Genomic DNA, 17,937 nt, shown 5'->3' on the forward strand with positions numbered 1-17,937 from the left:
AAGCCATCAGGGAGTTCGGGACGTTGAACACCGGTTTTACGTTCTCCTGGGTGGTGCCACACCAACCAATAGCCTATCTTCAAGGCAAAAACTTGGTGCAAGTCTTTTATTGGCTTGCGAAGCACGGGAGAGCAGCTCTCCTTTGCATTAGTTACAGGTAGATGGTGGGCAGGCCTTGAGAGGGTGTCTCGTTTGCAAAGACCGGAATCACGAGCAGACAGGTGAGTGGGCCTGGGCCTCCAAGCAAGAAGGCGGCACAAGCTTGGCGTGAAGCCACGCGCACATTGAGGCCTTACGTGCACGAAAATGTGCTATGTCCCACGCAGAGAAATCCGTGACCACTCCCACCTAACATCCCAGGATGCATCAGAATGCTCTGCTTTGGCTAGGCCACAGCCTTCCCGCCAAAGCCATATCCAATCAGAAAGCACCATACTCCGCAAGTCAAGTAACGTCCAATCAGAAGCGGGATTCCAGGCCTAGGTCCGCCCCGAGGCACTGAGGACCAATGGGCACCTGGGCAGCGGCGGGCCAATCCCGGGCCGTGTGCACAGCGCAGCAGCGGCAGTTGGGCGCGTGGCGTCTGTGGCAGCGGTTGAGGTCTGGTAACGGCGTTGGGCAGCAGCTGAACTCACCATGGTGAGGTCCCCCCCTGGCCACTCTCGGGTCATAGAGGCCCAGGCAGGAGGGAGGATGAAGCCCGCCACATGAGGCCCCTGGGTGGGGCAAGACTGCGACAAATCCTAGGGCCGGGGCTCTGTGTGTGTGTGTGTGTGTGTGTGTGGCGGGGGGGGGGGGGGGCGGGGGGGAGATCGGGGAAAGAGGGGGCTGGGGGGGGCACGGGAGGCCCAGGGCTGCCCGGACGAACAGATGATAGTCCTCTCGCTTGTTCTCTGGGTGTGCGAACCCTGAGGGCAGCGGCAACCTGCGTCGTGGTAATGTCCCGGATGAAGGGGGGTCGGCAGGTGCAGATGTCTCCTCGAAAATTGTAACTTTATGAGCCAGGTTGGAAGCTGGGTGACCTTGACTTGTTGGGTGGCCTTGACTCAGTCTCTGAGGACAGCCGTTATGTTGGGTTCCTGAGGCCTGGAAGGTGGTTCTCAAACGTTGGGGTCCCAGGACATCCCTACAGTATGTATGTATGTATGTATATATGTATGTATGTATGTTAACGTATGTTTATTTTTGAGAGAGAGAGACATACACACAGCACAAGTGGGGGAGGGGCAGAGAGAGAGGGAGACACAGAATCCGAAGCAGGCTCCAGGTTCTAAGCTGTCAGCACAGAGCCCAACGTGGCGTTCGAACTCATGTGATATGAGATCATGACCTGAGCTGAAGTCCAACACTTAACTGACTGAGCCACCCAGGTGTCCCTACAGTATTTCTTTTTTTATAGAGTTTATTTGAGAGAGAGAGAGAGAGAAAGAGTGCAAGTGGCGGAGGGGCGAGGGAGAGGGAGAGAGAGAATCCCAAGCAGGCTCTGCACTGCCAGCCCAGTGAGCTCAAACTCACAAACCATGAGATCATGACCTGATGGGGAAGCAAGAGTCACGCTTAACCATCTTAGCCACCCAGGCACTCCATGGACATCTCTACAGTGTAACAAAGTAGGACTCCAAAAAGCCTTTGTTTATGTGGGTTATCTCCGTAGTCGTTTGCCATGTTAGAAATTTTAAAAATATTTATTTACTTTAAGACAACATGCTGACATAAACACCAGATATCCAAGTTGCAATAGCCATAGTTTGTCGGCTCTTGCGAGGAAAATAACATTCTGTGAAAAAAGCTAGTTCAGTTGGCAACTGAAAGCACACAAGTGCTATTTCTTAAAACAGCTGTATTTCAGCAGGTGCACAAGAGCTTTATGGATACTTTCCGTTTTGTCACAGTACTTGAGGGTGGATGTTTTATAAAATAATCATTTTTTGCTTCATCATGAATATTCTGAAATGAAATTGACTTTTTTTTTTTTTTTTTTGGTCTTTTTACCGTGAGTGCATAAGGGTGAAGAATCTAACGAACACTGGTATAGTTTGGTGCCACTACCTTGATTTGTACTAGGGCATTAACAGTTTTACCCCCCCCCCTTTTTTTTTAAGTTTATTGTTTTGAGAGAGCGTGAGAGAATCCCAGGCAGGCTCTGCACTGTCAGTGCGGAGCCCAGTGCGGGGCTTAAACTCATAAATGGTAAGATCATGACCTGAGCTGAAGTTGGATGCTTAATTGACTGAGGCACCCAAGCACCCCAGTTTTACCCACTGTTTGATTATGCACCATCAGTGAACACGGTGAAATGTGAACACGGTGAAAAGGGCTGGTTATCTCAGTAGTCCTACTGTGAAATCGCTTTAATTTCCAATTACCCTGAAGAGGTCTGTGGATCTCTAGTGGCCTGAGAAGGCCGGTGATTACTTTGAGGACTGTTAGCGGGTAGGGGATCAGTAGAAACAATTGACAGGAGGAAGAGAGCAGAAAGGTCTGCGCATTTGCTGTCTGGAAGCTGAAGCTTCTGGGTACGTAGGGAACAAAGCAATCTGCCAAGAATATGAAGAGAGCAGTTGGACCGGAGCTTGAAAAGAAAGAGGATGAAGATAAGGCTGAGTAAAGTAAGGTAAAATTTTAATGATCCAGGTGAGGTTGGTGATGAATTTTGAATGGCTTTCTATTGAAAGCTAGGAATGACTTTTCTGACTGCTTTTCATTAGTTTCATTGGATAATCAGATGGAAGTGGCCTTGCAGATCATGTAGCACACCAGCCCCCATTTTGTAAAAGAAAAAACTGAGGGATTTTCTCAGGGTACAGAGCTTACTGTGATCATACTAGGGCTGAGTCCGTAGAAAAGTAAATCAGGCATCCTGTGAAGCATAGGCTGCCTGGATATAAGTAAGGCAAAATGAATAATACTGATCTGTAAATGGTGTGATTGTGTGGATTCCAAAAGACTTCCCAGAGTGTTGATGAATTTCTTCTCTGAAGGAGTGCATTCCTTGTCATTGGAGAAGTTCTTTCTGCAAGTGAATAATAGTTCCTTCTGGGAGGGATTCTTAGGGTATTGTGGCGTTACGTGAATCTCTATGCCCCTAATTGGAGAGTTGGTGTTTGTGTAATAAAAAACGGGACTTCAGGGGCACCTGGCTCAGGCGGTTAAGCGTCCGACTTCAGCTCGGGTCATGATCTCACGGTCTGTGGTTCGAGCCCCGTGTCGGACTCTGTGCTGACAGCTCAGAGCCTGGAGCCTCCTTCGGATTCTGTCTCCTCCTCTCTCTGTCCCTCCCCTGCTTGTGCTGTCTCTCCGTAATAAACAAACCTTAAAAATAAGAAAAAAAAATTACCTGCCAAACTTAAAAACAGGACTTCAAGTTCTTGGTATTGTATATTAGGATTTAGGGTAGGTGGGACACCTTGAATTTTATTTGATCTCCTCTATGTATTTGTGAGGATACGGTGTCTAAAATAGAACAAATGATTAATGACTGTACAGTTATGTTTATGGCGGGAAAGATATGATACAGTCAAAAAATAGGTACTTTGAGTCTAAGGAAACCACCAAAGGACAGTGTAGTGTCCTACCATTTGTGATGCCTGGTTGCCATTAACTCCTAGCCTTGAGGTGAAGGGAGTGGTTACTAGAAGTTGAGAAGGTGGCTTTATAAAGAACACTGACTGCTGAAAGTTTGTGGCCTTGATAAACACACTCAGGGAGCCCATGGCAGTCCGGCAGGGTGGGAGCCAGGAAGTGAGCACCCTGACCACACTGTCCTCTAACCTCGCAGTCTCTTGCTGATGCCTGCCTTGGCTAATGCAACCAGAAGCCAGGTGCAAGGAAGCCCCTTTCATGCAGTCCAGATGGGTCAGCCTCCCTGAGCACAGCCCTGGGTGGAGAAAATAGAGGGTAGCTGTAGATGGGTAGATGGATGACACACATATGGTGACCACTGGCACCTGGGCCATGGTGACCTGTGTCCAAGTCCACTCTTCCTTCCCTGATCTATTAGTTGTTACATTCTCTTTGGACAGGACACCATCAGAAACTAGTAGCTATATTCTTTAGAGAATAACTGTGGCTGTATGGTGACTGTGGCTGTATGTGACTGTACGGTGTGGCGTTTACCATTGACATTACGTGTATGGTAGCAAACGCTTTTGTGTAGGGGCTAAGTCCGGCACTTAGTAGCTCGGGTGGTTTAGAGCACCTCAGTTTTCATAGGGACTTGAAAAGGGTCACATAAGCCTTCTGGGAAAGGTCTGGGAAAGCCATAGACAATGTGAAGTACATATAGATGTGTGTGTTAATATGGTTTCCATGCCATATAGTGTTGGTTCCCTTGAAGACAAGGGGATCTCAACGTTTGTGTTCTGGTTCCCAGCGCGAGTGCATCTCTATCCACGTGGGGCAGGCAGGTGTCCAGATCGGCAATGCCTGCTGGGAACTGTACTGCCTTGAACATGGAATTCAGCCCGATGGTCAGATGCCAAGTGACAAAACCATCGGTGGTGGGGATGACTCGTTCAACACGTTCTTCAGCGAGACTGGGGCTGGCAAGCATGTGCCCAGAGCGGTGTTTGTGGACCTGGAGCCCACCGTGGTCGGTAGGTGCTCGGGCACTTGGGCGGCTTTCCCGGGAGAGTGGGAGAGCCTCCCTGAAGCCCCCTCCATGCCCCCTGTGCTCCTTTGAATCCTTTCTGCAGAAAGGACGGGGTGTACAAGTACACGCCTGTGGCTACATCGGGTGAGAAACTGAGGCTCCTAAGTTAGGAGAACCTAACGTACAGGAAAAACATAGGCTGGTAATAGATTCACTCGTGGCCGCCTCAGCCCCAGGCAGGTGGTTGTGTAGACTCCACCTGCGGGGTGCCCAGGCACTGGTCCCTCCTTAACGCTGCGCACACCAAGATGCTGCTGCGTGAGAATCTTGACCTGCATCTGACAGAAAGGTAAGTAGAGAACATTCGTTGGCTTCCTCCAGATTAGAAGGCTGAAGTGGTTGCCAGGGAGAGCTGCAAGGAGAGAGCACCTTTCAGTGGCCACCCAGGGGAAGACAGGATGTCACCCTAAAGCCTGTGAGAGGCAGGCCACAGAGGGTGCCCTGATGGGACTGGCCGGCCAAAGTCATGCTGACCTGGTGACTGTCCAGCATGTAAGCGATTTTTTAGTTACACTCTTTGAGGTAGCTGTGGGTAGGAGGACATATGTATGCACGTGCAGAGTCACCTGTGTGCGGGTGTGAGTGGTTTCCCTCCTTTGAGGACCAGTCAGATTGGACTTTGTACCGCCACTTGACTTTACCTGCTGAGCCATAGATTGCTGTTGTGGTCTGCGTGTTACGCAGAGACGTTTTCTACGAGACCCTGATGCTGCCGACCGCGAGGAACGGCACGTGCTTGGTAGATCCCGACGGTCCCCAAACCCACCCCTCCTGGTGAGTTAACAACGGGCTTGAAGCCCTGCGGCCCACGTGTCCTCTTTGTAGATGAGGTGCGCACAGGGACCTACAGGCAGCTCTTCCACCCAGAGCAGCTGATCACCGGGAAGGAGGACGCAGCCAACAATTACGCCAGAGGCCATTATACCATCGGCAGGGAGATCGTCGACCTGGTCCTGGACCGGATCCGAAAACTGGTAAGGGGGTGCCGAGAAGGCTTCCTGTGGACGTTGCCCCGGACGGGAGGGTATGCAGGGATTGCGACCAGGAGGTCGCTCTGGCAAAACCCCAGGCCAGAATCTTGAGTCCACGTTTCCCTTCACGTGTGGCTTCAGTGCGTCCGTACATCTCTAACGTCTGCCTTGCTTTGCTCCTGAGCGTCCTGCACGTGCGCTGTGGACGATTTGAATGTGTGATCATCCCGCAGAGGCAAAGAAGTGAGCGTGGCTTGTTGGAGGTCGGCGGTGTGGCTTCCGCGGGCACTGACTCGCGGTCTCTGGTTTCTCTCAGGCGGATCTGTGCACGGGGCTGCAGGGCTTCCTCATCTTCCACAGTTTCGGGGGCGGCACCGGCTCTGGGTTTGCGTCCCTGCTCATGGAGCGGCTGTCGGTGGACTACGGCAAGAAGTCCAAGCTGGAGTTTGCCATCTACCCGGCCCCCCAGGTGTCCACGGCCGTGGTGGAGCCCTACAACTCCATCCTGACCACCCACACGACCCTGGAGCATTCTGACTGTGCCTTCATGGTGGACAACGAAGCCATCTACGACATATGCCGGCGCAACCTGGATATCGAGCGGCCCACGTACACCAACCTTAATCGCCTGATCGGGCAGATCGTGTCCTCCATCACGGCCTCCCTGCGATTCGATGGGGCCCTGAACGTGGACTTGACGGAATTCCAGACCAACCTGGTCCCCTACCCCCGCATCCACTTCCCCCTGGCCACCTACGCCCCGGTCATCTCAGCGGAGAAGGCGTACCACGAGCAGCTGTCTGTGGCCGAGATCACCAATGCCTGTTTTGAGCCGGCTAACCAGATGGTCAAGTGTGACCCTCGGCACGGCAAGTATATGGCCTGCTGCATGTTGTACAGGGGGGACGTGGTCCCGAAAGATGTCAACGCAGCCATCGCCACCATCAAGACCAAGCGCACCATCCAGTTTGTGGATTGGTGCCCAACTGGATTTAAGGTAGGACTGGGTGATGTTGAGTGGTGTTCCCGGTCAGCAGGCAGCCGACCAAGCACAGCATGCCCTTTGTAGGGGATGCCCTGTTCCATGGCAGCCAGCCCCTTGGTCACAAATTAGTGAGCCAGAGTGATAATTTATTCAGTGGTGCCATTTGAACTCCCTTCCTGAGTTACCACATTGTGTATCTGTGTGAGAATTTTCTTTTTTAACAGAACAGAAAGTTTGGGGAAGGATTTTTGTTGCCGCTTCTGGGTGAAAGAATTAGTGTGGGAAAAATAGTTTGGACTTAGAAATGTAGCAATTTTCAAGGGCATTTTGACAATTTATGTGGATATTTGAAATCGGGGTATCACTATAAACATCAGTGTTCCTAAATCCCACGTCATTCTTCAGGCATAAGGAAATTAAACCAAACCTAAATGTCCCATGCAGCATTTGATTTAACGAAAAATGGTCATGGATGTTTTCGGAAGAAATGGCAACATACTCATTTCTCTGTTAGTAAGATTGGCAAGTTTGGACAGAGGCTGCCTCCAACACAGTTTGTGCCAGTCTTCCATCTGATACAGAATAGGAAACTTGCTGTAGCTCTTCAGCTTTGTCCAGTACTTGGACGCTAAACTGTCGATGCTTTCCATCTGGGAAAATGTGCTTCCCTCTGCCTTGCTTTCCATGCCGCCTAGCTGGCTCAGACCTTACTGCTTCTGGTGGGCTTGCTGCAGCGGGTCCTTCACTAGCCCTTCCTATTCTGGGTTCAGGGATCGGCACAGTTGGCAGACCAGCCATGTAGAGTTTTATGTGGACACACCCACACCTGTTCATTGGTGTCTCGTTGTGGCTGCTTTTGTGCTCCAAAGAGAGAATTAAGCAATTGTGACAGAGACCATGTGGCCCACCCAGCCTAGAATATGTGCTGTCTTGCTCTTTTTTTTGTTAACGTTTATTTTTATTGTTGAGACAGAGAGAGACAGAGCATGAACGGGGGGAGGGTCAGAGCGAGAGGGAGACACAGAATCTGAAACAGGCTCCAGGTTCCGAGCTGTCAGCACAGAGCCCGACGCGGGGCTCGAACTCAGGCCGTGAGATCACGACCTGAGCTGAAGTTGCACACCTTAACCAACTGAGCCACCCAGGCGTCCCTGTCTTGCTCTTTATAGACAAAGTTTGCCGACCCCAGCTCTAACTGACCCTGTGTATCCCTGCCCAAACCTCTGGTCGTGTTGTCTCCTGGTTTGGAAACTTAGAATGCCTCCCCTTTTGGACCCAGCCCTCGAATATCACCCCCTTTCTCCTACTTAGCACACACATAGGCCACCTCCTGTTGCAGTAGTAGCAACAGTCCTAGGACCTGAGGGTGTGCCTGTCGCCCTGTTATGCACAGGCTGGCTCATTTGGTAGGAGACCGGGGGTACGATCTCCCCTGGTGATAACAACCATAGTACTCTGAATCGAGTGGAAAAGGTTTCAGCTCCAGAAATGAATCCCCATCTTGTAGAAGCCTATGGGGAAAATAACATGAGGAATACAAAGCAGTGTCCCCTTTTAGAAGAAACAGCCCTGTTGCCTGAGCACCTGTCACATGTCTCAGTTGCTGGGACACAGCCCTTCAGGCAACTTGGGACTGAGCCGGGAGCCAGGGCTCCTTTCCCCAGTTTTGCTGGTCTGGAAACCAGCACCCTGCTCACCTGACACCTTGCCGGGCACAAAGAAGGCACCTGCATGTCTTTTGTTTCCGTGAAAGCAGCTACCACTTCTGGGTTTGACACAAGTTTCACAGACTGTTTTCTTCCCCTTCTCTGGCAGGTGGGCATCAACTACCAACCCCCGACTGTCGTTCCCGGAGGGGACCTGGCCAGGGTGCAGCGGGCCGTGTGCATGCTGAGCAACACTACCGCCATTGCCGAGGCCTGGGCCCGCCTAGACCATAAGTTTGACCTCATGTATGCAAAGCGAGCCTTTGTGCACTGGTACGTGGGGGAAGGCATGGAGGAAGGGGAGTTCTCCGAGGCCCGGGAGGACCTGGCAGCTCTGGAGAAAGATTATGAAGAGGTGGGTGTGGATTCCGTGGAAGCAGAGGCTGAAGAAGGGGAAGAATACTGAATGGGGACATGGCTGGCAGGCATTCCTCTCTCCCTCTCTCTCTTGCCACCCTGCAGCACAGGTGGTTTTCAGTTGTTTCCAATTAAAGTTTCTGTATGAAACTTCGGTCTGTTGTGATGCCCCTTTGGGATGCACTCATGCGACTGCACAGATGGGTGGGACCCCAAGGCCTGTCAGGCCGTGTGGAAAGCTGTCCTGGGCTGCACTGTGAGTTGTGTACAGCACTACCTACATCTGTAGGGAGCCAGTGCATACTTGACATGATCTGCATGACCTGGGGAAAACAGTTATTTCCAAATTGAGGTTCCAAAGCACAAAGATTTCCTAGATTCTAGCGAAACTGAGTTAGGCTTTCAATTGAATTTGCAATTTTTCAGGTTTCTCTGTTGATGGCACATGGTGACTAATGTGTAAGTTTGGAACTGGAGTTTGAACACCTGAGGTCCATGGAAGGGGGCTGTCCACAAAGTCCTTAATGCTGTGGGTCAAATGTGTAGGGTGAGGACATTCGGCAGGGGCGGGGCGGGGGTGTTGGAGTTTTATTGGATTCTCCATGGCATTCACAGTCACAGGGTGAGCTCTAGATTACGGTTCATCTTTGACTTTACTGTGCACGTAACCTGTAAGACAGCATTTCCACTCCACCCTCAGACCCTTGCAGCTCTACCCTGGGAATGGTCTCGGCAAAAGCACTGCACCTTTCTCTTTAGCGAAACATGTTGACGTGCATTTATAAAAGTTTTAGTAGGGGCGCCTGGGTGGCTCAGTCGGTTGAGCGTCGGACTTCAGCTCAGGTCATGATCTCACGGTCCGTGAGTTCGAGCCCCGCGTCAGGCTCTGTGCTGACCACTCAGAGCCTGGAGCCTATTTCAGATTCTGTGTCTCCCTCTCTCTCTGACCCTCCCCCATTCATGCTCTGTCTCAAAAATAAATAAACGTTAAAAAAAAAAAGTTTTAGTAACAAGAGTTTGAACTGTGCAGGTCACTTCTATGTGGATTTTTTACAGCATGGTACTGTGAATGTATTTCTCTTACGATTTTCTTTTCTCCAGTTTCCTAGAGTATAATACAGTATATAATAGTATATGATATATATAGTGTATGTATACAGTCTATAATACATACGTAAAAGATGTGTTAGTTGACTGTATATTAACAGTAAGGCTTCCTACTAACAGTAGGCTGTTGGTAGTTAAGTTCTGGGGAGTCAAAAGTTACGCTGGGATTTTCAACTATGCAGGGGTTGGTGCCCCTGACCCCCATTTGTTCATGGGCCAACCATACAGAGATTTTTCTGTATGACCTGAAAATAAGGTATAGTAGGGTGAAACCACTGGTTTAGGTCAGTTAGTTGTTACGTTCAGCTGCAGTACATCTAGGCCCACAATGCAAAACTGATTCTCAATCTTTGAGCCTTAATGTATTCAAAAGGTGATAGAAAACAGCTTGGATGGACCCTCGGTTTTTCACAAAGCTTTATTACCAACCGGAGGAAACCACACGTAGCCTCTGCTAGGAGGCTGGTGGAGCCCACAGCTGGGTGGCGTGAGAAGTCTGCCCGTCTCAGGTGCTGCTCCGAGTGGGGCTCTTCCCCGGCCCGCCCCCCTTCGGCAGCCTGGTAGCACTGGGTTGTCGGGGCATTCTTTGGCTGGATCCTTCCCGGCCGCCACGTTCTGCCAGTGCTGGGCCTCCACCCAGAGCCGTGCTGCCTTTGTTTCTCCCTGAGCGGACGCAGAACACAATTGTTAGGAACCAGGGCAAACTCCACAGTCGGCGAGCTCAGCCGGTTGACTCCTGCCCTGGAGAGTGTAAGGAATCGCCCGACCACCAGCAGCACAGGAGGGCTCGCCACCAGGGCCACCACTTTGAAGCCTCCCCTGGCGCTCCCTGCTCCAGATCACCCACAGCTGAACTGCTGGAAGCACATCCATCAAGAATGGAAGTCAGGCTTTTGCATTTGGACCTTGGAATCTTTCCCTCAGGCGTTTCCCTGACTACCTCAAAGTATTTTGCAAACTTTCGCTGGTCAAGCCTCTTGCTCTCAAGTTCAGCTCCAGGATCCTGTGACTGGCTTCATGCTGAGGCTTGACTGCTCAGAGGAAGCTTGCCCTGACCACAGGTAGTCACATTCAGATGGAGACCACTGGTGCAGATATCCCTTGACTTGTAATTTACTTACCTTCCCCTCTTTCTGTGAAGACCGGAAGATCTGTAATCACACTTGGGCCAAACTTTATTCTAAAGGAATTCAGGATGTTGACAGCATTCACAAGACTGAGAGGACACCAGGAGGCACAAAATGCGCCCAGGGAGCAGGCTCACCCCCTGGGTCACTGTCCCTCCCCACTGGGCCTTCCCCAGCCAGGGCTCCTCTCTGCTCCAGCCTGGCAGGGTCCATCCTGCAGACTCTGACCAGGGGATGCGTCCCATGTTTGACCCTCAACCTTAATGTCAGTTCTTAGTCAAATAAACAGCCTGCAATGGGGACATGTGGGTTTTTGGAGAAAAGACACCATGAATTTCTTGGGGGCATGTTGAGTCACTCCTGGTTCACCATTTGTCCCCTGGAACAAGGGGAGGCACCTACATTTGTGACACTGCAGATCCTGGCTTCTTCAAGACATCAGACTCCCTTTCCATCCTCTCTGACACTACTTTCTCCCCAGGACTCCTACAGAGATAGGACAGCCCTTCCTAAGAGCATTTCTGAACAGCTCCTCCCCAGGGAACAACAGGGGGTCTTTGCTGCCTAGTGGGGTGGAAAGGGTTACCATGGTGCCACTGCTTGGAATTCCACAGCTCAGATTTTCCCCTGCCCTGCCTCCCTGGGCTTGCACAGGTTTGATTCAATGGAGATGTAATAACACGTTACAGAGGGCCAAGGGCATGTGGTGGGGTGAAGCTGGGCCAACTCAGCCTGCCAGTGGTTCATGGAAAAAACAAAAGTAGAGAACCGTCACCACACATTTCCTTTTTCCGGTTACACATTCTGATATTCTGGTTCCCGCTGACTGGTCAGTGGGCAAGGATCCTGTCTCCTGTGAGTGCACGAGCCCCGCCACTCTACAGCTCCCAACCTGCTGGTCAGCTATGAGGCCATGTCCCTCTCCAGGCCTGGCCAGACTGGCATAACTCATCTGTAGCACCTGGCCTACCCCTGCATGCTTAGGCATCCTACAGACTAGGCCCAGGGCCCCTGAAGGACCTGAAAATATAGCTCAAGCATAGGCCACCCCCAAAATGGCAGTGTGGGTCTCAGACGTGGGCCCGGGTCTGAATGCAGCTTTTCTTCACCCTGCCATATATCTGAATTTCCTCTCCCCCTCAGTATAATGACCAGGGCCCTTCTGGAAACTCCAGGATGAGAGGAAAGGAGAAAATAGCAAATAATGTTCATTTTTAACCTTGATGAGGCTGACAAACCCTGGAAATAAGACACCAATGTAAATTTGAGCCATTAAGAAAACCATCTAACCGTTTATCGAGCTCTGCAATTCTTGGAACCTTCAGGAATCACATGTTCTCAGTTAGTGGAGAGACCCACTTAGGCCTCATGCAGAGCTGGGGAGGCATTCTGGTCTGAGGAGAATGGTGTGAGGGCCTGTCAGTGGACAGACCTGCTCTGTCCTGGACACAGCAGGGGACTTTCTGCAACCGGTCTTACCTGCCCCAGCTCCCTGCAATGGGGTAGTTAGGGTCCGATGGATTGGAGGGCAGGACTGAGCCAAGGGTGATTATAGGCTAGGGTGGGTGGCAGTGACATGCCCCCAGGCCCGATGCCTGAGGAGCCCTCACGGGTGTCAAAGACAATGAGCACTGAAGGTTAAAAACAGCCTGGCTCACGGTGTTAAAAAGTTGGTGCTCCTCCTACCCCTAATACCTGCCCGAACCGCCCCCAACCCCAGATGAAGCAAAACCCCAAAGGCAACCCTAAACACACCCCCTGCAGCTGGGGAGCTGGCCCGCCCCAGCGGGACCCACTGAACCATTTAACTCTGGTGTGGCCCATGTGATCCCAACTCCCCATCCCCTGCAAGCTCTGTTGGCAGAGGTGCGGGGGGATCAAGGGTTGACAAAAAGCCCAGAATGTGAGAAGCTGCTCCCATCTTGCCCATGTTCCCCGGGAGTGGCCTTTCTCCTGCATGGTGGGAGCACTCCCTCGTGCTCAAATGGGCCGGTGGGGCCCCTGCGGTCAAATATTAGTGAGGGGCCGTAAGCGGACACTGGATGTGTGTGTGAGGAAGGAAAAGAACAAGGGGGTGAGGCAGCATAGCAAGTGCCCTGATATCCTCAAGGCTGGCTGGCAAGGTCTGGTGGCCAGGGTGAGCGTGCAGCCAGGACCACCTATCACTGCTACTCGAGAGCCCACCAGAAGGTCTACACCCACCAGCCAGTCCTGCCGCCCTCTCTGGCTGAGCACACAGGAGTGGCTTAATCAGTGCTTCCAGAACACATACAGACATAATGACAAAGACTGATGTGCACCATGGACATGCATACATGCACTTTTGACCCTTAACTGGGCCTGTGCTTCTTAGGAGATGTGACCCTCTCCTGCACACATGCGGTACACACAGCCCTGACTCAGTGTTTCAGGCAAAGTACAATTGTTCTGGAGCAGCGCTGTCCCAACAGAAATATGATGTGAACCACATGTAACTCATTTTCCAGTAGCAACATTAAAAAGTAAAAAGTGGGGGAGGGGCCGGGTGGGCTCAGTCAGTTAGGTGTCCGACTTCGGCTCGGGTCATGATCTCATGGTTTGGGGGGTGGAGCCCTGTGTTGGGCTCTGTGCTGACAGCTCAGAGCCTGGAGCCTGCTTTGGATTCTGTGTCCCCCTCTCTCTCTGCCCCTCCCCCAGTTGAGCTCTGTCTCTCTCTCTCTCAAAAATAAATAAATGTTAAAAAAAAAAAAAAAGTAAAAAGAAACAGGAAACTAATGTAAATCATGTATTTTAATTAACCTAAAATGTGCAATATTACCATTTCAGCATGTAATCGATATGAAAATTACTTGTGAGGTATTCTTTTTGTTCCAGTTCTCTGGCATCTGGGTGTCTGGTGTATACTTAAACTTGCAGTGAGTCTCAGCCGCAAGCCCTGGGGGGCCCATGGCTCCTGTATTGGACAGCGCAGCTCTGTGTAGGGCTCACAGCTTCTGCATACCAAACTTCATCTTACACATTCCAGAGGAACATCTTTTTAAAGCATACAGTTTCCCTAAACCTCAGCAGAGAACACTCGACCGAATTTTATTTTTCCTTGGTGACCACACCCTCATCATGACAAGCATTTACCCTCTTTGTGCTCTTAGGGTCTTCTGTTTCCCCGTGTTCTGCCTAGTAGAGCCAGGAATGGATGAGCTTGTCAGTGACAGTCCCCACAGGCCACCTGGATGCTGTGCATGCTGCAGCTTACCAGATCAAACTCCTGGGCGGGCCTCCAGCCCCTGGTCTGCAGCAGCTGCCACCCCAATTCTGTGGGAAACCTAAGGCCAGCGAGCCCTAACAGCCCCAAACCCCCATCATGATCCTAGGCCACCACAGTCCCCCAACTGATCACTCTGACAACTCTCCTCATTTTTTTCTACCTCAGATTCTGCCCAAGGTCTGTGTGGACAGACAGATTCTGCAACATGTGGCCTCAGAGCTCTTGATCTCTGATGGCCTCTGCCTCTTGGCCACAGCACACTCCTGGCATGGCCCCTCATGTGCCCCACTCCCCTCCACTGCCTCCCCACCAACCCCCTCTCCAGGCTGCCCTCTACCCTCACTGGGCATCTCCCCAGGACCTCTATGTCCTCACATCCTGGCCACTGGCTGCCCAACCCAGCAGACCCAAGGCATAAGCACTTGAGAAAACCCTGTGGGGCCCAGCACTCCACGCCACTCCTGTCCCTATGCTTGGGGCTTCTTCCCCACCTCTCTCCGAGCCCCTCTATGTCAGTGCTCTGAGCACCAAAGCAAACCCACTCCACCTCTGGGCTCTCCGCCCTCCCTTTCCCACCTCTCCCCTCCAAGCTCAGGCCTGCTCCCACCAGTGACCTGGGCCCGCATCTCAGGCTGGAGCGCTCCCCACTACTCCTACCTCAAAGGGCTGCAGGGCAACAGGACTCTGAGCCTGCGTAACCCTTGCTGCTCCAGCAAGGCTGGCTACACTGGCTTCCTCCTGTCTCTGTCACCATTGGTGTATCTAGCCATCTCCCAAACTGGAAGGGGGACCTGTCCATCTCACAGCCCCCCTGAGCCCTCAGCGCTGAGAGCCAGCCTGGCACCCAGTCACTGGGTGAGCAAGCAGCAACACCCCCTTGAAAGAGGAGGGCTCCATTCCCAGTTTCTCCCTCCCTCTCCCCACTGATTCCTCAACTCAGCCTTGTAGTCTACTGGCTCTACCCTGACCTGCCCCTTGGCCCTTCCCCATGCCGAGTTTCAGGTGGCACCTAGAACAGCGAGGTAGGTGATGTGGGAAAGGATACGGAGAGCACAGCCAGGGCATCTGTGGGATCTCAGGCCCTCACACGCCCCTGGCTCTGGGCCTCCAGCCTCACCACACCGGGCAATGCCTGGAAGGTACCCTCAGCTCAGGAAACAGGCAGGAAAGGACAATCACATCTTACCCTCTAGGCTACCTGTCAGGTGACAGCATCTAAGCAACCAAGGTGTTTCTCACACCTAAGGCTTCCCTCTCTACAGCAAAGTAAAGGCTCTCCTGCCCCTCGGCCTGTTGCCCTCCTCTCGGGGTGAGGGCACCTCTACAGACCACAAGTCACACCTGGCAGAATTGGCCTCTGGGGGCAGGGGGCGTTGGTCCCATTCCAGCAGTACTGCAAGTGGTCTCTAATAAACCAAGATCTGATATCGTGTCCCCAATCCCTAAGCTGTGTAACAGGGATGGCCCATAGGGTCCTGCCCTGGCAGTTCATCTCCAAGTTGCTCTGACTCTCGAACAGGGGCCACAGCAGTTTCCACAGAAACAAGAAAGAGCACCAACCCCCAGAGATAAACCAGTAAACGCAACCTGCAAAAGGAGAGAACAGGCAGCAAGAGAACCGGAGGGAACCGGGGGGCCCTGGAGAGAGAGGCGAGTGCGTGGCAGCTGGGCCGTGGAGCAGAACCGGAGAGGCCGCAGGCCGCGGGGCCGAGGAAAAGGAGGGCCTTGCAGGGGGACTACAGCTCTTGGCAGAGAGAAAGGAGGCCTCTGGAGGTCAGAGAGAGACACAAAGAGAGCAGACAGAGCGTGGATCAGTAAGGAAGCCTGCGCTCCAGTGCCCAGGGCCTCTCAGGAAAGGGGGCGTGGGTACCCAGGGCCCTGGCACTCCCTCCCACAGGGACCCAGCCTGCCCCCCACCTGAACATCGGCCCCTTCTCAGGATGTCTGTGAGTGCCCGAATGCTTCTGGCCAAGCATTCTGGTTGTTTCTGAAACTGGGAGCAGATGCGACACACCAGGAGGATGCAGCTGGAGCTCCACTGTGACACCTTTGTCATGGGCACCTGCTTATCCCCCAGTCATGCCTCTCGAGAGTGAGGAGGCCCCTCAAACTTGAGCCCAGTGCGGTGCCCACTCAGGCCTCTGCACCCTGCGTGTCTAGGGCAGCCAGGGGCTGCCATGATGACCCGTCCTGCAATCCGAGGAAGAACGCTCAGCTGGCTAGACTCCTGGGCAGCACCTGGGCCCAGATGGGGTATAGGCTAAGGGGTGGCAGTAAGACCTCTGCCTGCCCCGCTCCCTGAACACTTTCCTGGAGGCTGTACACACCGTGAGAACAGGAACCAAAGCCACCTTGTTCCCGTGTTTGTGGAATGAAAGCATTTCTACCCAAGGAAGGAGGCAGAATCCCACATGAGGCTTAGCCTGCTGGCCACCCTGGACACCCACTTTGCGACCACCTGATCTGGACTTGCATATGTAGCAAAGGGTAGCAAAGAAACGAAACTGGGGACTGGAAACCAAAAGGCGAGCCCTTGGGCAGTCCCTGTGGGTCCTGGGACAAGACGCACAGTAAGGCCAGGCCACTCAGGACCAAGCCCACCTTGTGTCTGGCACCGCCCACGTGCCTCCCCTGCCACCCGCCTCCTGAGTCACAGGGGCAGGGAGCACCGGGCCCAGCTCTGACCTCGGGTCTCCGGGACGCTCGATGTGGGCAGAGACACGGCCACAGGGTCCTGGGGCTCGCTCGCCAGCCTCTGCCCAGCACACATGGACTTGAGCATCTGGAAGACAGCGAGGGGCGCCACGTTCAGCTTCAGCAGGTCCACCAGGATCCTGGAGAGAACACACGCGGTGGCCAGTGAGCCTTCCTCGCCCAGGCTCAGGAAGGCCACTTCCCTCAAGACCCCAACTCTACTCTGGGCGCTCAAAGGGGTCCGAAAAGGGCGGGGTGGGGGTGGGGGGCTCCTCCAGATCAGAGGCCCGGGCGGGGGAGCAGGGGTGTCTGGGGGGTAGGATGAGCGCGCACTCCCCACCCGCGCGCGCTCACTTGAACACGTCGGGGTCTATGGCGCCACCCGCCGCCTGCGCCAACTCGTAAAGTTCCATCTCCTCGGCGCTCAGCACCTTCTTCCGCCGCAGCGCGAGCTTCTGCAGGGCCGCCTCCAGCCCCGGGGGTGCTCCCGGCCCGGGGCCCGCGCCCGGGGCCGCCATGTACCCGGCTAGCGGGAAGACGAGCGCCCCGCCCCGCCCCGCCCCGCCCCGCCGCGCTCCCTCCTCTGACCCCGCCTCCGCCGGGCCCCTCCGGCAGCTCCCACAGCGCCTTCTACTGGCTCCGCCGGTCGCTTCTCTCCCTGCAGCGCTACCGCCTGGCCTGCCCCGCAGCCCTACAGCAGAGGGCGCAAACCGGTTTGTCTCCTCTCCGCCGTTCGATCCGCAGAATTTACCTGCGGGATGATGAGGGATAAAAGCAGAAAAATGTTCATCTTTAGCCCAGAAAGCTGATAGCCTGCATAGTTTTGATAAGGATCAAATAAGTACTGGTTGCTACATTCTTAAAGGGTCTCATGACTGCCTGTATGTCTCATCGATAGTTAATACCGAACTGAATGATAAGCACCAGAGAAATCTTGTGACAGTAGTTTTAGGAGTAGAAATTGCAAGAAGACATTTATGATCTATACTCCCTGCACGTCCTCTCCCCCCTGAACACTAAGCATATAACCACTAGCTTCATACAGCAAAAATGCCGCTCTTTCGGCCCACAAGTCCTGTATCGTGCTACCTAAAT

At 53.1% G+C, this 17,937-nt stretch overlaps 2 protein-coding genes across 3 annotated transcripts; one reads left to right on the forward strand and one right to left on the reverse strand.

The window, feature by feature from the left end:
- The first annotated feature begins 524 nt into the window (after positions 1 to 524).
- LOC128777042 (tubulin alpha-3 chain) lies at positions 525 to 8,820 on the forward strand. Its single transcript, XM_053902311.1, has 5 exons — positions 525 to 639; positions 4,373 to 4,595; positions 5,477 to 5,625; positions 5,939 to 6,619; positions 8,423 to 8,820. The coding sequence occupies exons 1-5, from the start codon at positions 637 to 639 to the stop codon at positions 8,717 to 8,719; spliced, it is 1,353 nt and encodes a 450-aa protein (XP_053758286.1). The 5' UTR covers positions 525 to 636; the 3' UTR covers positions 8,720 to 8,820.
- Positions 8,821 to 10,179: 1,359 nt separating this feature from the next.
- On the reverse strand, positions 10,180 to 17,588 carry LOC128777043 (mitotic-spindle organizing protein 2B). 2 transcript variants are annotated; one of them, XM_053902312.1, is made up of 4 exons: positions 17,197 to 17,588; positions 16,834 to 16,982; positions 15,736 to 15,915; positions 10,180 to 10,440 (listed from the first exon to the last, which is right to left on the reverse strand). In XM_053902312.1, exons 1-4 carry the CDS (start codon positions 17,358 to 17,360, stop codon positions 10,283 to 10,285), a joined length of 651 nt encoding a protein of 216 aa, XP_053758287.1. In that variant the 5' UTR covers positions 17,361 to 17,588; the 3' UTR covers positions 10,180 to 10,282. The 2 variants fall into 2 exon arrangements, with proteins under 2 accessions (XP_053758287.1, XP_053758288.1); XM_053902313.1 differs by lacking the exon at positions 15,736 to 15,915 and having other exon boundaries at positions 17,197 to 17,427.
- Positions 17,589 to 17,937: the final 349 nt, after the last annotated feature.

This window comes from Panthera pardus, unplaced genomic scaffold, assembly GCF_024362965.1.
Source record: "Panthera pardus isolate Hobbes unplaced genomic scaffold, ASM2436296v1 HiC_scaffold_15, whole genome shotgun sequence".
NCBI lineage: Eukaryota > Metazoa > Chordata > Mammalia > Carnivora > Felidae > Panthera > Panthera pardus.